The sequence below is a fragment of the Oryzias latipes genome, chromosome 17, assembly GCF_053564925.1.
Source record: "Oryzias latipes strain Hd-rR chromosome 17, Olatipes_Hd-rR_3.1".
Classification (NCBI taxonomy): domain Eukaryota; kingdom Metazoa; phylum Chordata; class Actinopteri; order Beloniformes; family Adrianichthyidae; genus Oryzias; species Oryzias latipes.
Window position 1 is genome coordinate 15,206,573 of NC_136253.1, and position 21,493 is coordinate 15,228,065.

The following is a 21,493-nucleotide window of genomic DNA, read 5'->3' on the forward strand; positions in this document are numbered from 1 at the left end:
CTCTTTCCCGACATGCTTTTCGTCAGGGCCGAGAAGAACGGATGCAATGATGGAGTCCGCTGGTGGCTAAAAGTCCCAAAATGTGTTAATGTTTTGTTTAAATAAAGTTTCAGACGTGGGTAGTACTTAAAGAAAGAGTTATTAAAGAGTACAAACATTTCATGTCGGCTAGATAGCTCCGTGTCCTGCGGGAATCGTTGGTGAGTTTTTTTTTTTTAGCGGTAAAGACCAGACTTCCGGCGACGCCGCCATTTAGCTGCTTTCTTAACAAAAAGATAAACATGTCGAACCGGGCATAAAAACCATTTGTACCTTACTATCACTTCATCCATGCATTGGGCCCACGAGGAGCCGCATTTGTGTTTACATGTATTAGCCGCTGCTAGCTAGGTTGTTATCGCAGCTGAGCTAGCCGCGTGATGCGTGGCTAGCCAACAGGAGGTTCTGTTCGGTTTACAACCAAACTCTACCGCTGCTGTATGCTTCCCGGTTCTGAAGAGTGTTCACAGTCAGGGGTGCAGGTTCATTTGGGGGCGAAGCTTTCTGTTCCACAACGGTTCGTGCTAGCATTATTCTGCCGCGATACCCAACGAGATACCTTAATTTTTTTGTTCACGATATTTCGTCGTTATCATATCTGTAAATATTTATATATTCTACTCTAAAGAAAATGTGTTCATCAGTGTTTAATACCCTACCATGAAAATCCAAAAGCTTCAATTTTCACATCTGACAATTATGTACTTTAGAACAGTTATAATTAAACAATCACCAATGTCGATATTCAGTCGAATATCCAGGTGTGTTCATCAAATATGGCATAGTCAGGCTGACTATGCCATAATTTGATCTGGATAATACCCGACTGTCAGGTAAAAAGAAAAAAAACAAGTTCTAAAACTGCCAAGTGTACCTAAACGTTTTTCTTGTCATGGACCCACTGCTTTGTCACCAGTCTGCTGCTGCAGGTGTTGAAACTAAGGTCTTTTATTTGTCAGAGAATTTTAGCTTCTTTGTAACAGTCAGGATGTGAGTTTTAGAATTTTTTTCTGATCTTCCCGTAGTTTTTTATGTGCAACAGAAAGCTGACGGAATTCTGCGCCCGTAGCCCAAACTCAGTGCGATGGTGGAGAGGCTTATTTCCTAATCCATGCGGTGATTCTCTGTTCACATGCAGTTTGAAGGACTTTGAATCTTTGTTTTTGTTTGGTTGGTTAATTGTATCTGCCAAGAAACTGTGTGCAGAGTCAAATTTAAACATAATCTCTTTTAATCCTGGGTTGCTAGTCTTCAACTCAGCAGCACTTTTGACTCAGAATCTGTAATTTTCAGAACAGTAGATCAGGGGATTTTATTTTTCATTTAGAGCTGAAATTCAAATCTAAATTCTCTAATCCTGAGTATTCTGGCCTGAAGGTTGACAGTAGAACTGGTCACTTACTGCATTCCCTATTGCTGCAGATTTAGCTGGTCACCATGGCGACGGACGTGGGCTCCCCCCAGCGGTTCTTCCACATGCCACGGTTCCAGCACCAGGCTCCCCGACAGGTGTTCTACAAAAGGCCTGACTTTGCCCAGCAGCAGGCCATGCAGCAGCTCACTTTTGATGGGAAACGCATGAGGAAGGCTGTGAACCGCAAGACCATTGATTACAACCCCTCCGTCATCAGACACCTTCAGGTAACACACCTGTTTGAAACTTATTACTAAGCACAATTAGTCAATAAATTAGGGGTGGGCTATACCGGGGATTTGAGTATTGATTGAAAAGGGCTAGTATTGCCGATTTCGATATCCATACTTTTTCTTAAAATGTATTATAGAATATTTTTGGAAATACACAATTTTTTGTTGATTACGTTTATAATAAAACACAGGACAGAAACTTTTGGCAAACTTTCTTTTAAATAATTAAAACAATCTGAACTGAACATATAAATCAATTATAGAACATTCATCTTCTAAACCGTTTTGTCCCTTTCGGGGTCACGGCGCTGCCGTAGCTGAAGACAGGGGACATACTGGACAGGTCGCCAATCTGTCAATCACACTCACATTCAGACCCAGGGACCATTTAGAGTAACCAATTAACCTATGAAGCATGTTTTTGGATGGTGGGAGGAAGCTGTAGTCCATGGAGCAAACCCATGCATGCATGGGGAGGACATGCAAACTCCACACAGAAAGGTCCCCCATTAATGTTCTGTTTCTGGTCCCCCAGCCAGGACTTGAACCGGGGGCTTTCTTGCTGTGAGCCAAGAGCGCTAACCACTGGACAGAACATGAGCATTAGTAATGGCACAACAATAAAAATAAGAAAACAGTAACTAGTGCAAAAATGTGCAAAGATATAAGTATAACAGCATCACGAACATATATTAAAATAAATAAATAAGTGCAGTAATAAAATATTAAAGTCACCAGTGAAAAAAGTAAACCAAAGCAGCACTTTAAGAAATATAAAAATATAAACACAGCAGAAAAATCCTTCTTTTGGTGCAAATATGTGGCTCTTTAATGACACCATTCTCTGATGAAGTAGGGAGGGGAGGGGCCAGGTGTGAGCTGCAGGTGTGAGCTGAGAGAAGAGGAAGGGCTCTGTTTACACAGACGGACAATGTTGCCAAACTGGGCTGCACTTGCATGAACTCCATAAGCAAATTTAAGCTCTTTACTGGACATATTGAAGGAGAACTGCATAGAATGTATCAATCTCATCACGCTAGTAACAATACTTCACCGTGGTATCAATACTATCGATACTCAGATCGATCTGCCCACCCCTTCTGTTGTAACTTTATTTAAACACTCACCCTGTGCCGTTAAACAGCCGGAGATTTTACAGAATAAATCACTTTAAAACTCTTTTTTTTCTGTAGAATCGTCTTTGGCAGAGAGACCACAGAGACCTTAGAGCCATCCAGCCTGATGCCGGCTGCTACAATGATGTAAGTGCAGAAAAGTGTGCGCATGCGTGCACTTCCATGTTCCAGCTGACCAGACTCAGGGGGATTTTGCAAGAAAGGGAATAAACAGTTTTTGTAAATGTTTGTGTTGCAGCTCGTCCCTCCAATCGGGATGCAAAACAACCCTATGAACGCCGTCACCACAAAGTTTGTCCGGACCTCCACCAATAAGGTCAAATGTCCCGTGTTTGTAATCAGGGTGAGTCGCCGCACAGCTTTGTTGACGTGATGCAGTGAGTACTAACATATATACAAGCTAATCTGCTTCCTGTCTGTCTGCAGTGGACTCCTGAGGGCCGCCGGCTGGTGACCGGGGCCTCCAGTGGAGAGTTCACTCTGTGGAACGGGCTTACCTTCAACTTTGAGACCATCTTACAGGTGAGCCTTTGCTATTAGACTAAAAGGGGTGGGTGGGCCCGCTGTTGAAGCAGCGGGCCCTATCGCACAGTCGTTCAGTTAATCCTTTTTTATTCCTCATTGACTCTTTTGAGGTTACTTCAAACAGAACTGTCAGCACAGAATGTTGTGAGCATGCTCACTAAATTCTGCAGAACCAAATATTTTCTAAAAACTAGAAACGGTGCAAGTTCTTCAACCTCCGCCTTCCTCTTTGTGTGTGCAGGCTCATGACAGTCCAGTGCGGGCCATGACCTGGTCTCACAACGACATGTGGATGCTGACGGCGGACCACGGTGGCTACGTGAAGTACTGGCAGTCCAACATGAACAACGTCAAGATGTTCCAGGCACACAAGGAGGCCATTAGAGAAGCCAGGTTTCTACCCAATCTCCCATTCTCTGTAGCTCAGACCCTGGGGGGGCGCTGCCTCCCCCCTCAGCTGGTGTTGTGTTTGTTGTGGTACATTAATGACAGATGTAAGCGTGTGCTGCAGCACTGCACTGATCTGTTGTTGACTTTGTGCCTGCTGAGCCGTGTATCTGTGTTTACACTTCCGCCTGATCTGTTAAATAAAGTCATGCTTCACCTGAGCAGGTTTGGGTCGCCCGCTGGTTCAGCTGAAGGTCAATAAAGGCCCAAAAGCAATAAAGTTTCAGCAGGGATCAATAAATAAAGTGACAGTCACTCCGGCTGCTCCAACTGTCAGCTGGCTGGGTTTAAATAAAGGTTTGAATTCCACATGTGCATCCTGGAACACAGAACCTACCTTTTCCCATAATGCATCGAAACAACCCTTTTCTACTTTTCTGTTTTAGGATGAAGTTAAAATTACTTGAAAAGAGGCAGTGATATCATCAACACAGTCAAACACACCTGAATACTACATTACCCAAAAGGCTTAGGACCAGAGGCAGACTTGTTTTCCAGCTGTGCAGAGGCAGCAGACTGTGTTAATGCGTCATAACCAGTGGTCGCTCTGGTCACCTGATCATAACTGTTGTCTATGGAGACCACCCATCCGCACTTGCCCCACAGGAGGGGCATCAGCATGCGTTAGTGAGGTCTTTACCCTTTCTTCCACATTGAAGTCCATTTAAAAAGGTTTTCAAAATAACTCCTCAGATTAACACTTAATGATTTTATCAACCAAGAATAGTTTTGAAATGTGTGTAACAAACTCCTTAAGTTAAAAACATACATCCTTTTATTGAAGTTTCTTATTGGAGCATAAGAACAAAAAGTAAAAATAGTAATTCAGTGTAAAACTGTTGACCACATTGGAGCTGTCAGAATAGATTTATTCCTCCTCTTTTTCTGAATTCCCTCATTTTCACCTCCATTGCCCCCCCCCCCCGTGCTCCTGTGTGATGTGTCAGTCAGCCCCCCTCCTCCCGCTCCACCACAGCAGCATGTAGCTCACTCATCCTACACCTCTAGAAACAAACTGCCCCATTCACTGGGATCCGCTCCTCCTGTCAAATAGAACAGCTTCTTTTAGGTGTAAAGGACAGAAACTCCATCACACTTCAAAGTATTTTTGTCTCTGAAATCCCTAAAAATCCCCAAATTACTTTTGTTTTTATGTTTAAAACCTTAAGTTCAATTGTGTATTCATGCATTTATCTGTTTGATGCCCTCGTCTGCATGATGGTTTTATATTTTATCATAGTACCGTGTGTTGCTCTGTTCAGACTAATTTAACCTGAGCCATTTCAGACGTGGGAAAGTGTGAAGAATGGAGCGCTAGCTTTCAGGATCAGTCTAAACAAGGACTCCCCTGAGAATCCCAAAAAGCTCTAAAATCTCAGCGTCTGCACCAAAGTCGAAACTTTGATTTGACTTTTCATTTTTGTGTGTTTTCTATAGTCTGTTCCTCTATTGTTACACAGGTTTAGCCTTTAGTTTCTTTTTTTTAAAATAACTATTGGATGTATCCGGAAAGGAGGAGAAAAGTCTGTTCTCCTATGCTTTGATTTTTTTTCTCTGATATCCACAGTTTTATAAATGAGTGACGTCAGAAACTTGAGTGGAAATGTGGGTTTGAAATGTGATGCTGTGGATAACTGGCAAGCAGAAAACTTTAATATCCAGTTACTAACTTAAGCCCCCTTAATCTGTTTCCATAGTAACCAGCTATACTGAAGCCTCAGGAGGTCGGAAACTTTGTCTTTGAGCGCCAAAACACTTGAGATTAATTACAAACAACTTTGGAGCAATTTATTTCAACTCAAAATATCACACATTTGGATGCCATGTTGAACATATGTTTGTCTTGTGTGGTCCTGTAAAAAATGAATTGATTTCCTTCACGTCTGTGACTTAAACCAACTACGGTATCACCTCATCATCAAAGTCTGGATCACATCCTGGTTCACACACGGTTCTGGTCTATAAGGACAGGCGGCTCCTGACTGGTTCTGTGTCTGAGGCCATCTACACCTTTGACATTTTCAGACGGGTTCAAAACCACATTTTGTGGTTATTTTATATTAGTGTCGAATGCTGAACAACAGTAGAAAGCACTCGGCCAGGAAATGGATTGTTCTAAAATATCCTCAGGGCCTTTTTTTGTCACCATCTTACATGAGACAAAAATATCTGATCTTTTTTTTAAATGTTGATAAATCTGCAGAGACCTTTTAATGTTCCGGCTCAAACACGAGTTAAAAGAGTTAGCATCAGAGTTTGAGGTGTCAACACAAAGGTCTCCACTTGTAATTCTGCTTCTGTTTGTTTCCACGAGTTTCAGAAAACTGAGCTGAGTTCTGCTCTGAAAATGAACGGAGAAGGTTCTGATTCTTCATGAACGCTTCTGGCAGATTCTGAGTTCTTATTGGATTCAGCTTTCAGAAATTCCTTACAGTCTAGAAAACCACATATGTGCTTGATAAAAGCATTGGTCTACTTTTGAGTTTTTAATAGTTGTAGAATAAGGTTTAGAGACGGACAAGACTGTAATTCATAGTTCAATCCGACAACTAGATTATTTGACCCCTTTTAGGAATATTGAGGCCACCTCCAGCTCTGTTACTCTGAAGCATCTTTTTTTCTATCTCCATCAGTCCACACAGCCTGGGACACTAAGCTTTTGGGTTTTTATTTAAGCTTTTTCAAAAAATTTATTTTTAAGTTATAAAAACCTACAATAAAGCAACTTAAATTTATTTGACAGTAATCCAAGAAGCGTCAGTAGCATCTTTAGCATTTTTAACTTTATTCTGGTTGTTCTAACAACTCCAGACTATTATCTATTTTAGGCTCTGGCATTGATCATGCCACTGTTTCAAAGTTTTGTATTCTTTTGAAGTCATTATAGCATTATAAGAAGCTTCATTTTCAGTTTTTTTTCTCTTGTTAACATTTTGATGCATTTTTGTAGGAAATGTTTTTTTATAGTCAGTCATGAGGAAGATGTCTGCAGCCTCTTGTGTGCAGGTGAATCTTCATCTTCAGGGCTTTTTTCTCAGCCTTTGACTCTTGAAGCTGCCTGACCTCCACGACCTTTACTTTAACTCAGACGGCAACACAGAATGAAGGACTTCCTCTTTTTCTTCCAGGGCTTCCTTGAGTATTTCTGCTGGATTTTGCTGTTGATGGTGGTTTATTTCACCATTTCTGAATTCTTTTGCAGAATCGTAAAGTTTACCTTGAATATGAAAATTACAAATCCAACTTCTTCTTACAGTCTAGTTATGCTGATGCATTCATGTTCCAACTGAGAGCCCATACCATAATTCTTCTGTCCCAACCTTCACAGCAGTCAGACAGAGAAGTGCTGCTCTTGAAAAGCCAGTTTTTTCACTTTTATAAACAATAAAAGCAGGACTTTTTTTCTCCAGTTTGAAAGAGGAATCCAAACGTTCTGCAGGGCTGGTTTTGGTTCTGTAGAAAAAACATCGGAACATCTTAAACACTAAAACAGGCGTTTAACTGAAGCCGCTGATTTTTTACACAAGCCCAAAAGGGGAAATAAATTTAAAATTTAAATCTGAGCTCAAGAACAGTTTTTTTCTATTTTTTCCCTTGCTGCTTTGAATTCTCTGTTCCTTTTAACAAGAAGATGCTTTTTTGTCAATTTATTTCCAAACTCTCCCTCACTGTTAGCTGTTTTTGCGTGATGGAATAGAATAGAATAAAACGTCACAGAGGACAAATTTACCTAATGTTTGGTTTCATTACTACTCAAATGAGATTAAACAGATGACAGAAATACAGACATACAGTTCAAACTTCACTGTGAAGCTGCTGTTCAAGCTTTTTGGGCGGAATTTTCCCCATTTTATTACCTTTCTTATAAATTTTGTTCATTAAAAAAACATCAAAGAACTTTGATCACAAAGATCATTCAGACTTAAATCATTCATCAGAAAATTTCAATAACAAATTTAAAATATATATATTTTTAAAGAACAGCTACATTTGATAGAACTACTTAAGTTAAATAGTTTGGAATCAACAGTTTATCTTACCCCCCCCACACACACAGTTTAACAGTATAAAATGTAACTTTTTTTGCCCTCTTTTTCTTTATAACACTCATATGATTATTGTTTAACCAATTGAGAGATTTTAAGCACTGTGGCCATTTTCATATGTAAAACCAGTAAACTAATGTTTAAACGGTTCCAGCTTTCACATGGATATTTTCACTGGAAATGCAGACACGCTCATTTGTTTTCAGATTTCGTCAAATTTTATTAAAACAACCTGTAATATAGGAATTATTACAAAAAGAGTATCAAATTTAAAGTAAATAAATCGAAAGTTTGGTCCCAGTAATATATACTATAGGTTTAATTTTCTGGAACTTTTCTTATCCTCTAATAATCAAAGGAGCCCAAAGGATTAGGACTGACTATTCACTGCACAGCTGTAGGAACTACATTTTCAAAGACTTGTGCCGTTCACAGTTCAAAGGTGGCTTCAACTTTTTTCTGCACGTCATAAAAAAAAAAAAAAGAAGAGAAAGAAAGAAAGAAAGGGGGCTCGATCACGTCTGAAGTTTTATTCTGGATCAAATCCACAAATGTAGAAAAACGTCAGAGCTCCCAAACTTTGGTTTCCTGACCTCTGACAGAACAGCTGCAGCCTTCAACCTGCCTGCTCACATTTACACGTCTTAGCCGTTTGGTCACAACAGAAAGCTGCAACGCTGATGCTCTTAAGAATGTTTTAGAACAGCATCATTATATGAGAGGCAACAGAAATGGTTCATTTAAACACTAAGGTCACATTTTGGATTCCTAATTGAGGTTCAATCCTGACCGTCTTTTCTGAAGAGATCAGAGGCTTCATGTGTCACAAAAAGCAGGAGTTCAGTGGTTTCTCCATCTACTTGTGTCTACATGAGACACATGCACTTCTGTTTTTTCTGCTGCTTCAACAGTAGTATGATTTAAGGCACCGTCTGAACTCTGCCCTCTAAATTATTATTGCATCTCGTTCAGATATATTGTCATTCTGAAAGATGCCTAAAATAAATGAGTGAACATGAGTCATGATCGTGCACTTAGAGTTTCTGCAGGGTCCTAAAAAAAGAAGAAGCTTGTGTGCTGTAGCGTTTGACTGTTTGTGAAATTTCTATCAGATGCCCCAACATGAGTTTGCGCTGTAGGAAATCTACATTTCTATTTTAGAAACTCAGTTATTTGAAATTTACTGTGAGTGTCCAGCAGGTGGAGCTAATCAGCCTCAGATTGCAGATGAACCCTGTTCATTTGGGTTAAATCTGACAGATTAAAGAACGTTTTCGAATTTAAAAGGTTTTTCATTCTGAAAGATGAGGTGTGATTGTTTGTCAACTACTTTCAAAATTCGAGCCTAATTAACATGCAAAAGTATGTCAGTTTTGAGTTTGGTACATTCAGGATGATGAAAACTCCTCTTCTTCTTCAGCTTCTCTCCGACGGACAACAAGTTTGCCACATGCTCAGATGACGGCACTGTTCGAATCTGGGACTTCCTGCGCTGTCACGAGGAGAGAATTCTCAGAGGTCAGCAGTGCTGTGGTCCAGTCCAAAAAGCCAGCCCTGGGCCTGAACGCCATGACTCATTACCCGATGTTCTGTGTGTGCGTGTGCAGGTCATGGCGCTGATGTGAAGTGCGTGGACTGGCATCCCACCAAAGGCCTGGTGGTGTCAGGCAGCAAGGACAGCCAGCAGCCCATTAAGTTCTGGGACCCCAAAACGGGACAAAGTTTGGCCACACTGTGAGATCACAGACACCCCTTCCTGGTTGATTCATTACCATGGCAACCAGTGGCTCACCTGCATCTTTTTCTTTAGCCATGCCCACAAGAATACAGTGATGGAGGTGAAGTGGAACCTGAACGGGAACTGGCTTCTGACGGCATCCCGCGATCACCTCTGCAAGCTGTTCGACATCAGGAACCTGAAGGAGGAGCTGCAGGTGTTCAGAGGGCACAAAAAGGAGGCCACAGGTGAGGAACCCGACAGCTAAACCAGGCCAAAACTCAAGCAGCTGACTGTTCTCTCTGTTTCTGACCAATCTTCTCTGTCGGCAGCGGTTGCCTGGCATCCCGTTCATGAGGGTCTATTCGCCAGCGGAGGCTCTGATGGCTCGCTGCTCTTCTGGCACACTGGGTTAGAAAGACGGAGTCCAGCAGAACTTCCAGAACCCCACAGGACTCCAGCTGGCCTTTGTTTACAGTCCTTTTTGTTTGGCAGGGTGGAGAAGGAGGTGGGAGGCATGGAGATGGCCCATGAGGGGATGATCTGGAGTCTGGCCTGGCACCCGCTGGGTCACATCCTGTGCTCCGGCTCCAACGACCACACCAGGTGAACGCTTGGTCACGTATGTGCACATAGGTGCACATACGTGACCCACGTCCACGCGCAGGTTATGCTGCATGTATTTGTATATCATGGTTGGTTACACTTAATTACATTAAGTATGACTGAATCTTAAGTTTACGTTTAAGTTGATGATAATTTAGTTGAGTTAAATGGTTAATTATTATAATTATATAAATACAATGTATATTCATTAAATTTCTATATGTAATATATTTTTATTGTGATAATTCGTTCTGATGAACTTAATTTGATTCTCAGGTTTGTTGTATATGTGAGTGTATTATGACACAGCAGGAGCCTGTTTCCCTGGAGACGCCAGCTCATTTAATTACACGAATCCACATCCTCTTCCTCTCTGGAGTCTAAAAAAACAAAGTCTTGCTCTGTTTCCTTTGTGATTAGAACCTCAGATAAAGCAGGCCGCTGTTATTTTGAAAATTTAAGCTGATTTTGGCCTCAGAAATGCTCAGCCACAGGGCAGCTGTTGCTTTCTGGCCAGCAGGGGGAGCTCAACTTAAATATGAACCATGGAGACTCTATTTTCATAGGTTTATTTGTGTTCTGATGTATGAACTCCGGTGTGCTCCTCCTCAGTAAATTCTGGACTAGAAACCGGCCCGGAGACAAGATGAGGGACAGGTACAACCTGAACCTGCTTCCAGGGATGTCAGAGGACGGTGTGGAGTACGGTAAGCTGCAGGAGACAAACTTCACTAAGACTTTTGTGCTTTAACTTCCTTTCAGCTGAATGTCCTGTCTCTGTTTTCCCAGATGACGTGGAGCCCAACAGCATGGCCTCCATCCCTGGGATGGGTATCCCTGAGCAGCTGAAGGCCGCCATGGAGCAGGAGCAGAGCAGTACGAGTTGTGAACTTACCTCCAGTTCTCGTCATCTATAGATCTCACCTATGTTGGTCCTTCGCAGATAAAGATGCAGCTCCAGATGTGGAAATGTCCATCCCTGGTCTGGACTGGGGCATGGAGGAGGTCATGGGCCGAGACTCCAAGAAGGTCCCTCAGAAGAAGGTTCCTTATGCCAAACCCATCCCTGCGCAGTTTCAGCAGGTAAGAACCTCACCTGTGGTCAGGGTGAGCTAAAGCGCGCACGTCTGGCTGAAAGTGCACGTCTGTGTGCAGGCCTGGGCTGAGAACAAAGTTCCCATGATGCCTCCTGGAGATTTACCCAAAGACCGAAAGCTGGAACAGAAGGTGGACATGAAAAAGAAGACGCAGGCGGAGTTGGAGCAGGAGATGGCTGCACTGCAGTACACCAACCCCATACTGCTGGAGGTGCACACGCGCACAATACAACACAAACACACATCAGTACCATCAGGATATACCACAAACGTTGTGGCATTTTTAAAAATGAAACATCTCAGAGGAATTATACTTTTGATATCTGAGCAGCAAACAGTTCCATATATGAAGATCCAAGATGTTTTCAAACCAGATTGATGCACAAAAATGAATGTAGAAGTTCATAATCTAGACCTGGTCTGTGATCATTTTGTCTGGGGGTTTTCAGAGCTACAGGGCTGAGGGACACGTCGTTCCCGGCAGCAGCAGCTCGTTCTGTTGGAGAGTTCAGACTGAAACAGTTGCAGTTAAAGCTGTTAAGCTGTTCATGTTGTTTTGTTATTGCTGAGCATCCTTACCAGACTCACCTGCCAGTCACTGCATCTCACCTGCAGGACTCCAACTCCTCCCAGTACAAACAAACGTTTTCATCTTCTGTTGGATTGTTTTATCTAGTATCAAGTATTTACAATTTTTATTGAATTTACATTAAAAAAATTACATAAGTAATATTTTAATGTACAAAAAATGAAGGAAAATAGTCCCAGAAACGACCCTCTGACTGAAAAATTACTCAGTTATTGGCTTTAACCACTTGGATTATCTGATTGAATCCATCACTATGGTAACTTGATTCAGAATAATTTAAATATTTTTTAGGGTTATGGGGTAAAGATTTAGCACAGCAAGAAAAGCCGCCATCTAAACTGGACTCATGGATCTGGCTTTCGTGAATTTTCCAGTCCAGATCTCTGGAAAATCCGGGTTTCTTCTCATCTTAGTTTTGCGGGACGCCCGTCTGGACCTGGCTAGAACCCAGACTGACTGAGTTCTGGTTCTGTGTCTCTACAGCAAATGAAGATGGACCGGATACACCAAGAGGGAAATGTCGGCCCCCCACAGGGACCAGGCTCAATGCCCTACTCTGGCCCCGGGGGCCCCATGCCTCCTGGCCAGCAGGGTTTTGCTCCTAACATGGCCCCTCAGCATATGCCCAACAACATGGGGACCCCCATGGGCCCCGGTTTCATGCAGCCTGGACAGATGGGGCCGCCCTCTGGACCTCAGGGCCATCAGGGGCCCTCTCAGGGCATGATGGGACCCTCAGACATGCAAGGACAGAGACATCCTGGCCCCCCAAGGAACATGGGCCCTCAAGGGCCTCACGGCATGGGACCTAGAGGGATGCAGGGGCCCCCTGGAGGAATGATGGGGCCCCCACCTCGAGGAATAGGCCCAAGGGACTCACAAGGGCCCCCACCTCAAGGGGGAATGATGCCCCCTCAGGGGAACATAATGGGCCCTCAGGGGTCTATGCAGGGTGGAATGATGGGCCCTCCGACAAGGACACATGGCAACATGCCCACCAACTATGGGATGGGCAACATGCAGGGCCCCCAAGGAGGAATGCACTCTGGAAATATGCAGGGTCCCCCGAATAACATGCAGGGGCCCACAAATAACATGCAGGAGCCTCATGGGAACATGCAGGGGCCTCACGGAAATATGCAGGAGCCCCCCTACATGCAGCACCAGGTGAGCAGATCTTGAACCAGTTTTCAGGACCTGGTCCAGGTTCAGACCTTGGAAGTGGATTAACTCTGTTCTGGTCTCACAGGGGCAGAACTCGGGGCCCATGATGCATGGGATGGGCCAGCAAGGGCCCAACAGCAAAGGTGAGGCAGCCTGGTCCACGAGGGCCTTTGTCAAATCACGGACGCTTCCATGCCCCCCCCCCCCCCCCCCCCCCCCCCATCAAATGCTTTCTAACAAAACTTTGTTTCTCTTTCTGACCCAGCAGACCCTCGGGGGCCACCCCCAAGCCACCACATGGGTCCTCCCAACCGGCAGGGACCTGGAGGACCAGATCAAAGTTCTGGACCGTATTGGGGGGACAACCAGCAGGGCCGCAGAGGACAGCAGGAGTTTGAGGGGGGGCAGGATTACCATGGCAGAGGAGATGATGGCTGGAGGACAGGTCCGGGATATCAGGGCAGAGGAGGTGGGGGCCACAGAGGCGGGGGCCACCGAGGGGGAGGACACAGAGGGGGCGGAAACGAAGGGAGCTGGGGACACGAAGACCGTTACGGAGGGGGAGACTTCCGAGGACGGCGGGACGATAGGTGAGACTCTGACACTGTTAGTGGGACGTAACCTCGCACCAGTTTCTGGTTCTTATCTATATTCTGTTGCAGGTTCAGAGGAGGGGGCCAGGGTCGGACTGGAGGTCAAGGTTACTCTGATGAGTACGGCCAGGACGAAGGCTATGATGGTGGCGAAGAGATCGGCCGGGGGTGGGACAACGGGGGCCGAGGGAGGCCACCACGAGGAGGGGGAGGTTAGGATCTTGACCATGGGGTATGTGAGAGGTTAGGGCCACACTTCTAGATTGTAAACTTTGTTTTGTTTTAGGTCATGATGGTTATCGAGACGGGTCACAAATGCACGACGGCTCGTCTCCCGCCGGCCGGGAGCGCTCCTCATCCCTGCAGGGGATGGACATGGCCTCCCTGCCCCCTCGCAAGCGTCCATGGCAGGATGGGCCTGGAACGGGTGACCCGCGGGAGCGAGACTCCCCTGTCGCTGATGGAGGTACAAACACACACAGACCTTTGGTGTACCACAGGGATATGTCTTTAAAACTATTTCAATGTGTTTATGATCGACCTGGGAACAGTAATCAAGGCTTTTCTCGAGTTGCAGACGTGCACCTCTCATATTTTGTTTTTCTTCCATTTTCCCGTTTATTGCCTCAATTTCCGTACATGCTGTTTTCTGTCTGCAGGTCGTCCCTCTGGCAGAGGTGGGAGGGGTGGATGGGGTCCCGGTGGACCTGGTCCAGGATCCAGAAGAGGAGGACCCCCTCCTAGAGGAGCACTGCGGGGTGGTGTGCGGGGCCGGTAGTTTTGACTGAATACCCCTTCTCCTGTGACTCCCCCTCCTTTAGATCCCAGAATCCTTCAAAAACTTCCAGATGGACTATAGGTCATGTGACCTGTCACATGATGCTTTGCAGCGGCTGGAGAGGCGTGTACAGAACTGGAGCCATGTCTGTTTGCAGTTTTTTCTAACAGATTTCTACGTGTTCGTGTCGTTCCCCAAGATTCACACCTCCAGACTTTGAACCCCCCCCCACCACTTGACAGGAAGTGGGGATCACATGACACAAACAGGTGTTTCTTCAGTGGTGAATAAAATCGGTGACTCTGCTCTATAGTTGCTTCTTCTTTCATGCGGATACCATCTCACAGGGGGGTGTTGTGGTGTGGGTTTAAAGATTTTAATAAAAAGGTACGAGTGTTCACGCTTCATTGATCTAGACGCTGTTAGAGAAGCAGAAACTTTCCAGTCAGAGCGGCTCTATCCAGACGGATTCATGAGATCGTGTTCCAGAGGGAAAATAACGATAGAGATTATGACACTTAAGATGTTGTGGGAGTCATTTTATTTTGGTTCGTGTAGAGAAGTGTCTGTATGTTGGGAGGAGGGGGCTCCAAGCGCCAGCAGGTCATAAAACCTGAGAATCAGCTGTTCAGCTCTTCTCTGCAGGGCTGAGCAGTCAGAACCTGGTGGTGTTCGACCTGTTTGCCTCCATTTCAAATGTACCCTGGAACCTGCAGCCTTTAGGGTTCCTGCAAGGGGACACAGCGCCACCCTGTGGCTGCTGTGTGTAATAACCGCCTTAATAGGTTAACAGTAACAGAAAAGTTTATTTTCAGAAAACTTAGTTAAATCCGTAGTCACAGGAGGAATGCTTCAACTAAACCACTGGACCTGCTCGTGCACCGATCCATGAAGTGACGCTCCTTTAGCACAAACGTCTGCGCCTGACAGTCCGCGCGCAGGGTTCATTTTAGTCATATAGGTGATCAGTCGGTTCACTGACTGCTTCAGATCGGTAAGGTTTTTCCTGTCACGGTCCTTTTGATGGCGGAGGCCGCCATGCCGCCAACCAGCCTCATCCCAGCGCTCCCTCCGGGTATCAGCGACACCACGAACCCACCGATGACTGCGACCTGCAGCGCGGCTCCAAGCGCCGTCAGCACGGTGCTGTGAAGGCTCAGCGCCGCGTAAAGGGTCCCCCCGAGGGCGCACAGGTACACCGCCGCTCCTGGAGAGGTGGGCAGTCCGGCGGCCAACTTGCTGGGCCCCCGCAGGACCGCGGCGGCAGCGATGGCAAACAGGGATCCGAGCGACCAGAGCAACGCGAACTTCCGGGCGTAGAGCAGCAGCAGCGGGGCGTACAGAGCGGACAGGCCGAAGCAGAGCGATGAGAATGACACGCACACGCCAAAAGCAACGAGCCGCTGCCGGCGGCTCAGTCCCGGCAGGCAGGGGTCCGGCTCGGCCGACCAGGGCCAGGAGAAACCGCTGTTTCCTCCAGAAGACGGTTGTCCTCCGGCCCACGGACTGGACCAACGCCCGAACCAGCTCCCAGAAACCGGCTCTGGGTCTCCCAGATCCACTGCAGTGCTGGAGCTAGACTGCGAGATAGTTCTGGTCCCGCCGCCTTTGGACTGAGCCAAGTATTCCTGGAGTTGTCGGTTCAGTTCCGCCATCACTCTACAGGTTTACAAGACTTCTGCTACAAGTCAAAGAAACTTCCGCTTCAGGTCAGAGGGACTTCCGGTGCTGGTTTAAACCCCCATTCTTCTGCTGCCCTCTGTAGGCGAGAAGTGACATTACAGCACTGACAAAACACTAATTTATAAAATAAATCGTGGTGACTGAGAGGATTTACATCAGCATTAAACACACAAAGTCTAAGATGTAGCAAAAGCATGCACGTAAGAATGCAAACACTAAAAAGCTGAAGTTTGCTTCCATTCCACAGTTACTGGGTAACGGTTGAGGGAAGGAAAAGGGAAATGTTAAAAGACACCTGTCAATATGAATGAATGAATAAATTAACCAATGCAAAACTGCAAATCATAAATTATAGAGAAGATAAAACTTTACAACAGACATTTACCGATTTGTAAAAACTGTTTAATAATATTAAACAGTAAATTAATTTCATTTTTATGCTTGAAAATAGTTTTTACTCTTAGTTTAAAAAAAGAGAAGCTAATGAATTCAAAAACACATTTTATGGTTTAAATTAAATAAACATTTCTTATTCAAAAAGTGATTTTAGTTATCTCCGTGCGGAAACCACAGTCATGTATTTTCTGGGAAATATTGCAAAAAGACCAAAAAAATTTTTTTTTTCACAGATTAGTTTAATAAATGACTGAGCTGTGTTATTGCTGCACTGTTTGAGTCCTACCCACATGTGACAAACAGGTTTCTCCTTAGCTGCAGACTTGGAAGACTGCAGTTAAGGAAAAACCTGAGGGGAACATTTGAATGGAAAAAACAAAACGACTGATTTATTTGCTTATATTAAACGTACCATTCTAAGTCAATTCTTTAGGCTTGATTAATACATAACCAGAAGGAAATGTTTTAAAAGTTCAAGTAAAGGAGCCCAAATCCTGCTAAATTGTTAAAAGTCTGGTTCCTTTTTCCTGTTGAACATCTGAAACTCTTCCCTTTTTAATAACACAATGGACTTAAGGGTTGAATTCTTTTCCATCAACTTTTAGTTATTATTTCTCAAAGCATAACAGTGAGCAAACCAGCGGTAGATGCAGGACTCACCCAAAGAACCTGGCCGTTTTGATACAGAATGTTTAAAACAGCTGAAAGAAGTTTGGAACAAATTTCCCGGACCAGCCTATGACAATTTAATTTTTTATTTTTTTGACAGTGATGCTGAATTATTTGTGATTTTATTGTGGAAACGAGGGGAACCTCAGGACTGGAGCAACAGCAAAATATAAGCAGAGCAGCTTTATTTGCATATTAGTCTTTACACACAGATGCCACTCAAAATACCAAAGATCCAAAAAGCTTTGAAAGGATAAAAAAAAACAAGAAACAACAAGAGTTCATCATTTTAAAGAAAGGAACCAGAAGAGAGCAGCAGTTTAGGGTCAGACTGGAATGCAGAAAGACTTGGAGCACATCTGTTCATTGAAGCCGTGAGAAGCTAAAAGCAGCTTCTCCCTGTTTAGTTCTAACTCCAAGTTCTCAAATTAACCCCTGCAGTGATTGGCCAGAGAGACTCACAGCCATGTAGGGTGACTGGGTTTCAGATTCAGAGAGCAGAGGAGGCAGCAGTAGCAGGTAGCTCCTTCACGGTTTAACTCTGGTGGGTTCTGTCTGCTGACCGGACCTAAGAGAACATTCAGCCGCTGAAAAATCTTCATGAATGAAACTAAAGGAGAGGCGTGTTCTGCTCTGCTAGAGACCCACAGAACTTTAAAGTTCCCAAGTGGAACCAGAAGAAACACAAGCCTGTGTGACATGTGCCGACCCAGAAGATCAGAGAATGAATGACGGAGGTCTGGGTTTGAAAGTCTCCTTCAGATGAACGTGAAACAGTTTCTGTGCTCAGAATCTTCACTGAAAGGAGGGAGTGTCATGGTGTGGGAAAAGAAAACTCCCTGCAGTTAAAGGTAATGTTAACTTAAGCTTCTATTTTTCCTTAGTGTGTGTCTAACCATACCTTTTTGTGCTAAACTGGCCTATCAGCTTACTATTGTTGGGTCTTACAGCTGAGCTACACTGTTGGTTTTCTTCTAAGTCAAATACCAAAACCTATCTCCACATTAAATTGGAGTAAAAGGTTTGAGAAGTTTAGATCTTTTTTGAACATGTTAAATTTTCGGATTTTGGTTCTATCACTGGCCTGCACGGCGGTGCAGTGCAGCACTCTCGCTTCACAGTGAGAAGGCTCTGGTTGGAATCCTGGCTCGTTTCTTACTGTGTGGAGTTTGCATGTTCTCCCTGTACATGTATGGGTTTTCTCCAGGAACCCTGGCTTTATCCCACAGTCCAAAAACATCCTTCAAAGGCTAATTGGTGTCTCTAAATTGCCCCTTAGATGTGGAAATGAGTGGGTGTGATTGTACGTCTCTGTGTGGCTCTACGAAGGACTGGTTACCTGTTCAGGGCAAACCCCACCTTTGCGGATCCAGCAGCCCTGTAACCCTGAACCAAACCAAGCCAGTTCAGAAGCTGGATGGAGGCTTTGTGTGATATTCAGAGGTCTGTTCTTGTCTTTAACTTTTCTGCCACTTGTTTTTATTCAACAGGTAGACCTGAAGCCAGCTGTGGGGTCTTCATTAGTGCAGATGTTGCTGTCTCAGGTCACGTCCACCCTGTTCCTGAGTGGTGCCGACGCTCCACTTAATGCGGCGCTGGTGTCACAGAAAGGCATCACCCTGATTGTCAACGCCACACTAAACCACGCCTGCCCCGCCTACCCCGGTGTGGAGTGTTTGCGTGTCCCTGTGTGCGACCTGCCCTCTGCCCGGCTCAGTGACCACTTCGACCGGGTGGCTGACCGTATCCATGGTAACCGTGACGGAGGCACCCTTGTGCACTGCGCTGCAGGGATGAGCCGCTCGCCAGCGCTGGTCATGGCGTATTTGATGCGTCACCGCGGTGTAACACTGCGCCAGGCTCACCACTGGGTCCAGGAGAGCCGGCCCTTTGTCCGACTGAACTCTGGCTTTTGGGAGCAGCTACTGCAGTACGAGAGGAGGCTGTATGGCCGAAACACAGTCAGGGTGGCTCAGGAGCCCCCGCCCATTTCTAGACCGTTGGAAAAAGCACCACTTACCGGGAACAGCTGGGTAACCTTTGTACCCAAGTCACCCCTGATGTCCCGCCCCTCTCAAATTCTACAGTCTCAGGTGATGGCATCAAGAAATAAATCCAGAAGAGCATCTAAACCTTTAGCAAAGAGGCAAAGACTGTTGTAAAGTAGGAGACATGTACCACAAAGGACCCCACACCTAGTTTTGATTCATTTTATTGAGCCAATCAGGTTCCAGAGATCTGTCAACAACCACTTGAATCATCAGTGACCTTTTCCTTCTAGTATTTATACTTCTGTGACTGAGGAAAAAACGTCTGCAGAAAAACCTGAACCAAAAATTCTTAAAGGCTGAAAAAAACAAGTTTAATCTCAAAAACAACCAAAGACACTGAGTAATGTGATTACTGCAGAATTCAGCTCCAAAAAAGATGACCTAATATCAAAGTTGTAGGGTTTTGTTTTCTGGATCATAGTGATCAAATACTGGGCTTTTTTTCAGGGTTGCACTCAAAGTGGTTGATAACCAACATTTGTGGCCAGTATCGCTTGTAGTGAAAGTAAAAATAATTGTGTCAAAGTTTCACAAACTCTGTTTAACTTTAGTCAATGCTTTAAGCATGCTCTATTCAAGAGAAAAGCTCATAACAAATAATAAACAGAAGCATCTCTGTAACGTTGAACGACTGATATTTGTTTGCAATTCATATAGTAACGACATGCTCAGAGTTCTCAGCTCTAGTTTAGATCAATCTGCAATGGATTCAATTCCCCATGCAAAAAAATCCTGTTTTTTCAGTTTTTGATATGTACTTGCAGCATTTTTCTTATGAAAGAGAACAAATGTAATAAAAAAATAATTTAATTTTTGCATTTCTGAGTATTTCTCCTTAATCAGTCAAACTGTTGCAAAGACGCTCGGTTTGAATCAATGAGCTGTTGTGATGTCACAGCGGTCCAGTAGCACGTGTGCATTGAACAAGCTCCATGATCTGCCCCGTCCAGCGTGCACAATTTCAGGCGTGGGAGAAGAGAAGGTAGCACATTGATGCGCTGCCCCACTTGCATTTTAAGAGCGTCCAAAGCTGGATTTTGTTGTTGGCCGCACATGTTTAAAATTAAACTTAAAGTCCCAAATATGTTCTCTCTCTGACCGAGTTTGAAGGCCTGCTGTCCCGCATTAACCAGAGAGGGTAAAAATAAAAACAAGAATAGAATCAGGGGAACTTTTTTTTATTTTTGCCTTAATGAAAATAAGAAAATTATCATAAAGTTCAGGAGGCTGTTGAAAACTTGTGCAAATGAGTTTGGGTCTCCTCTTCTGTATCTTTTCAACCTAAGCCTGGACTTGGGACATGTTCCATCCTGTGGAAGGCCTCATGTATTGTTCCTCTCCCCAAAGTCAGGCATCCTAAAGAAAACAAGGACTATCAGCCTGTAGCAGTGACCTCACATGTGATGAAGACTTTTAACCCTTGTGCTATCTTAGGCATGTTAACATTGGGAGTTGGGTCATCTAGACCCACTAGACAGTGCGCTAAGCCTTTTTTCTTCAATGATTTGTGATCTTCACTGGTGTCCATGGATTACATGAAATCTTTCCACCTTTATCCACCTTTGTCATGGTAGGGAGAACACGTCAATGCAAGGGTGGGGTCATCACAAGGGGTTAAGACGTAAGTTCTGCTGCAGCTGAAGCCACAAGTGCAGCATGTCTAAGATCCACTGCAGTTTGCATACAGGGAGAGAGTGGGGGTGGAGGACGCAATCCTCTTCTTGTTACACTGTACCTATGCACACCTGGATGAAGGAGGTGGCACTGTGAGAATGCTTTTTTTAAATTTCTCCTGAGCCTTTAACACAATAGATACTCACCTGCTGGAGGAGAAACTCATGGGGGGATCTGTCTCCAGTACCCTCAGCTGCAGTGTAAGGGCACCGCAGGAGACAGTCCTGCCTCCTCTACTCTTCACGCTGTATTCGTCTGACTTCCACTATGACACAGCAACCTGCCACATGCAGAAGTTCTCGGACGATGCAGCTATTGTGGCCTACGTCAAATGGGAAGAGGAGAGGGAGTACGGGCGGCTGGTGGAGGACTTTGTGGCCTGGTGCAGGGAAAACCAGCTGCGGCTGAACATCCAGAAGACCAAGGAGATGGTTCTGGACTTCAGAAGTCCGAACACCTCAGTGCGTGTACATAGAGGGAGAAAACATGGAAAACGTGGAACATGGATTGACTGAAACAATAATGTGCACTGCTTTTTATGATGTATGTGGTTTTAATAATGTTTGTTTTTATGTATTTTTTGTATTGAAATGTGCTGCCTCTTGGCCGAGACTCCCTTGGAAAAGAGGGTTTTAA

The 21,493-nt window shown here is 44.6% G+C and overlaps 2 protein-coding genes and 1 long non-coding RNA gene across 5 annotated transcripts; 2 read left to right on the forward strand and 1 right to left on the reverse strand.

Annotated features, from left to right (window-relative positions):
- Positions 1–5: 5 nt before the first annotated feature.
- wdr33 (WD repeat domain 33) lies at positions 6–14,689 on the forward strand. Of its 3 annotated transcripts, none has more exons than XM_023965628.2 (21): positions 6–200; positions 1,462–1,680; positions 2,880–2,948; positions 3,061–3,165; positions 3,249–3,344; positions 3,589–3,740; positions 9,261–9,358; positions 9,448–9,574; positions 9,651–9,805; positions 9,890–9,968; positions 10,053–10,163; positions 10,776–10,870; positions 10,953–11,039; positions 11,107–11,246; positions 11,319–11,471; positions 12,333–13,016; positions 13,099–13,156; positions 13,282–13,603; positions 13,676–13,818; positions 13,893–14,072; positions 14,266–14,689. In XM_023965628.2, exons 2-21 carry the CDS (start codon positions 1,477–1,479, stop codon positions 14,382–14,384), a joined length of 3,177 nt encoding a protein of 1,058 aa, XP_023821396.1. In that variant the 5' UTR covers positions 6–200; positions 1,462–1,476; the 3' UTR covers positions 14,385–14,689. The 3 variants fall into 3 exon arrangements, with proteins under 3 accessions (XP_023821396.1, XP_023821394.1, XP_023821395.1); XM_023965626.2 differs by having other exon boundaries at positions 7–200; positions 13,279–13,603; XM_023965627.2 differs by lacking the exon at positions 6–200 and adding an exon at positions 417–556 and having other exon boundaries at positions 13,279–13,603.
- A 219-nt stretch (positions 14,690–14,908) lies between these two features.
- sft2d3 (SFT2 domain containing 3) lies at positions 14,909–16,090 on the reverse strand. The gene has a single exon (XM_004078777.5). The coding sequence runs from the start codon at positions 16,037–16,039 to the stop codon at positions 15,371–15,373; it is 669 nt and encodes a 222-aa protein (XP_004078825.1). The 5' UTR covers positions 16,040–16,090; the 3' UTR covers positions 14,909–15,370.
- Positions 16,091–17,617: 1,527 nt separating this feature from the next.
- LOC101171695 (uncharacterized) lies at positions 17,618–19,993 on the forward strand. The gene is made up of 2 exons (XR_013650594.1): positions 17,618–17,983; positions 18,623–19,993. It is a non-coding gene; the product is annotated as an uncharacterized LOC101171695 (long non-coding RNA).
- The last annotated feature ends 1,500 nt before the right edge of the window (positions 19,994–21,493 follow it).